Source organism: Coffea arabica, chromosome 1c, assembly GCF_036785885.1.
Source record: "Coffea arabica cultivar ET-39 chromosome 1c, Coffea Arabica ET-39 HiFi, whole genome shotgun sequence".
Classification (NCBI taxonomy): domain Eukaryota; kingdom Viridiplantae; phylum Streptophyta; class Magnoliopsida; order Gentianales; family Rubiaceae; genus Coffea; species Coffea arabica.
The window spans coordinates 41393959-41395853 of record NC_092310.1 but is presented as its reverse complement, the minus strand read 5'-3'; the positions used below and the strand labels follow the sequence as shown (position 1 = coordinate 41395853).

The 1895-nt window shown below is 37.7% G+C and overlaps 1 protein-coding gene across 1 annotated transcript; it reads right to left on the bottom strand.

The window, feature by feature from the left end:
- Nucleotides 1-427: 427 nt before the first annotated feature.
- On the bottom strand, nucleotides 428-1462 carry LOC113739633 (uncharacterized). The gene is made up of 2 exons (XM_027266901.1): nucleotides 933-1462; nucleotides 428-881 (listed from the first exon to the last, which is right to left on the bottom strand). Exons 1-2 carry the CDS (start codon nucleotides 1460-1462, stop codon nucleotides 428-430), a joined length of 984 nt encoding a protein of 327 aa, XP_027122702.1.
- Between the last annotated feature and the right edge of the window lie 433 nt (nucleotides 1463-1895).

Here is a 1895-nt window from a genome sequence, read left to right as displayed (position 1 = left end):
ATACAACATTGGATCTTTTTTTGCTATCCATGGTGCAGAAATAGCATGGGGATAAGGAATTCCTGTCAGCTCCCATCTCCTACATGAACATGTATGTATGGTCTTTGATGTTTACTAAATAATTATCACCATATGGACAAGAAACCTCATACAAGTCATCATTGGATTTGAAAGGAAAACATTGACTGGCCTTTTCCATCCTTTTTTCTATTCTCTCAACAATCCTAGGATAGTACATATAGTCTTTCCACCTCTGTTGAGCCAAGTCCCGAGTTTGCTGCATTCTTTGCATCATATACAATCTTAACAATTCCAGCATTTCAATGATTGGTTTCTCCCTAGCATCTAATATTTTGCTATTGAAACACTCACACACATTATTCAACAAGATATCACACTTTGGATAAGTACTAAAGTAGGCTCTGCTCTATTGAGATAGAGGTTTATCATCAAACCACTTGGTTGCATGTATGTCAATTGCTTCCATTTCTTCCATTCTGCTGGCAAATTCTGCTGCAGTAGTTGCCTTTGCAGCAGCCCATAAGGCTTTTCTCAGACCTTCTCCTTTGAATCCAGCAGATGAAAAGTTGCCATGCAGGTGTTTCACACAAAACCTATGAGCTACATTTGGAAAAACACTGTCACATGCCTGAATCAGCCCCTTTTGCTTGTCACTCATGATAGTCCACTCATAATCCCGTTCAATTTTCAAGTCTTCTTTGAGTAATTTGAAGAACCATGCCCAAGATTCCTTATTTTCTACCTTTGTTACAACATATGCAATTGGATAAATGCTATTATTAGCATCTAATCCAACAGCTATCAATAGAACTCCCCCAACTGACCCTTTCAAGAATGTACCATCTACTCTAATCAAAGGCCTACATCCAACTTAGAAATCTTGCTTCACTCCATAAAAACACATGTACAACCTTTGGAACCTTTGCTGCTGTGTTGGTGTACTTGTAGATCCATCCACAATTTTCGATATAATGGAGCTTCCAGGGTTGGATTTCTGAATTTCATGCATGTATGCTCCTAGCTTACTATATTGGTCAATTTCACTCCCATGAATAAACTTCATAGCCTTTCTTCTGACCCTATATGTTTGTTTTTTGGAGAAAGAGCACTTATTATCCTTCATTACAGTCTTTCTAAAGTACTCCATATCTACCTTAGGATTAGTCCTAAACTCCTCAATATACTTTCTGCTAACCCATCCAGAATTTACAAGTGGATTGTCATAGGTGAAACCACATTTGTGAGTGTCCTCAAATGTCTTGATTTGCACACTACCTTCCCCACCCAATTTTCCAGCATAAATAAGCCAGTCACACCCTTCACTTTTACACTTAGCGCTCAATCTTATTTTGTCCTGCTTCATAAATTTACGTGGTCTGCCCTGTCTTACACTATAATTTGTGATAGCCAACTTGCACTCCTTTATACTACTGAACAACATTTTTAACTCTAATTTTGGATTGTCAATATCTTTAGGGTTGAAGACTGTACATTCACTACTGGTTTTTCATTATCATGTTCATTCACAATTTCAAAATCAGATTCAGAAAATGGGGCAACATCATTGTCCTCTAGCATCACCAAATTGTCATCCCTCTCAATTTCAGTTGGCTTATTGTTCTGAAAATTCTTATGGTGCTTTACACCTAACCATTCAACATTTTTGTCTACATTGTCATGCAACTCATTATCATCACTATCAGTTATATTATAATCAGAGTCCACTGCTGAGAAGAAGGATTCACTCCCTGAATCAGAATCATTATTATTGTTCCCATTAGCCTCATTGTCATTCCCTCCCCCCCTCTATGGTCAGCATTAGGTGTATTAAAATTGTCATTACCATCAGCCCCTTCATTCTCACCAATCTGATA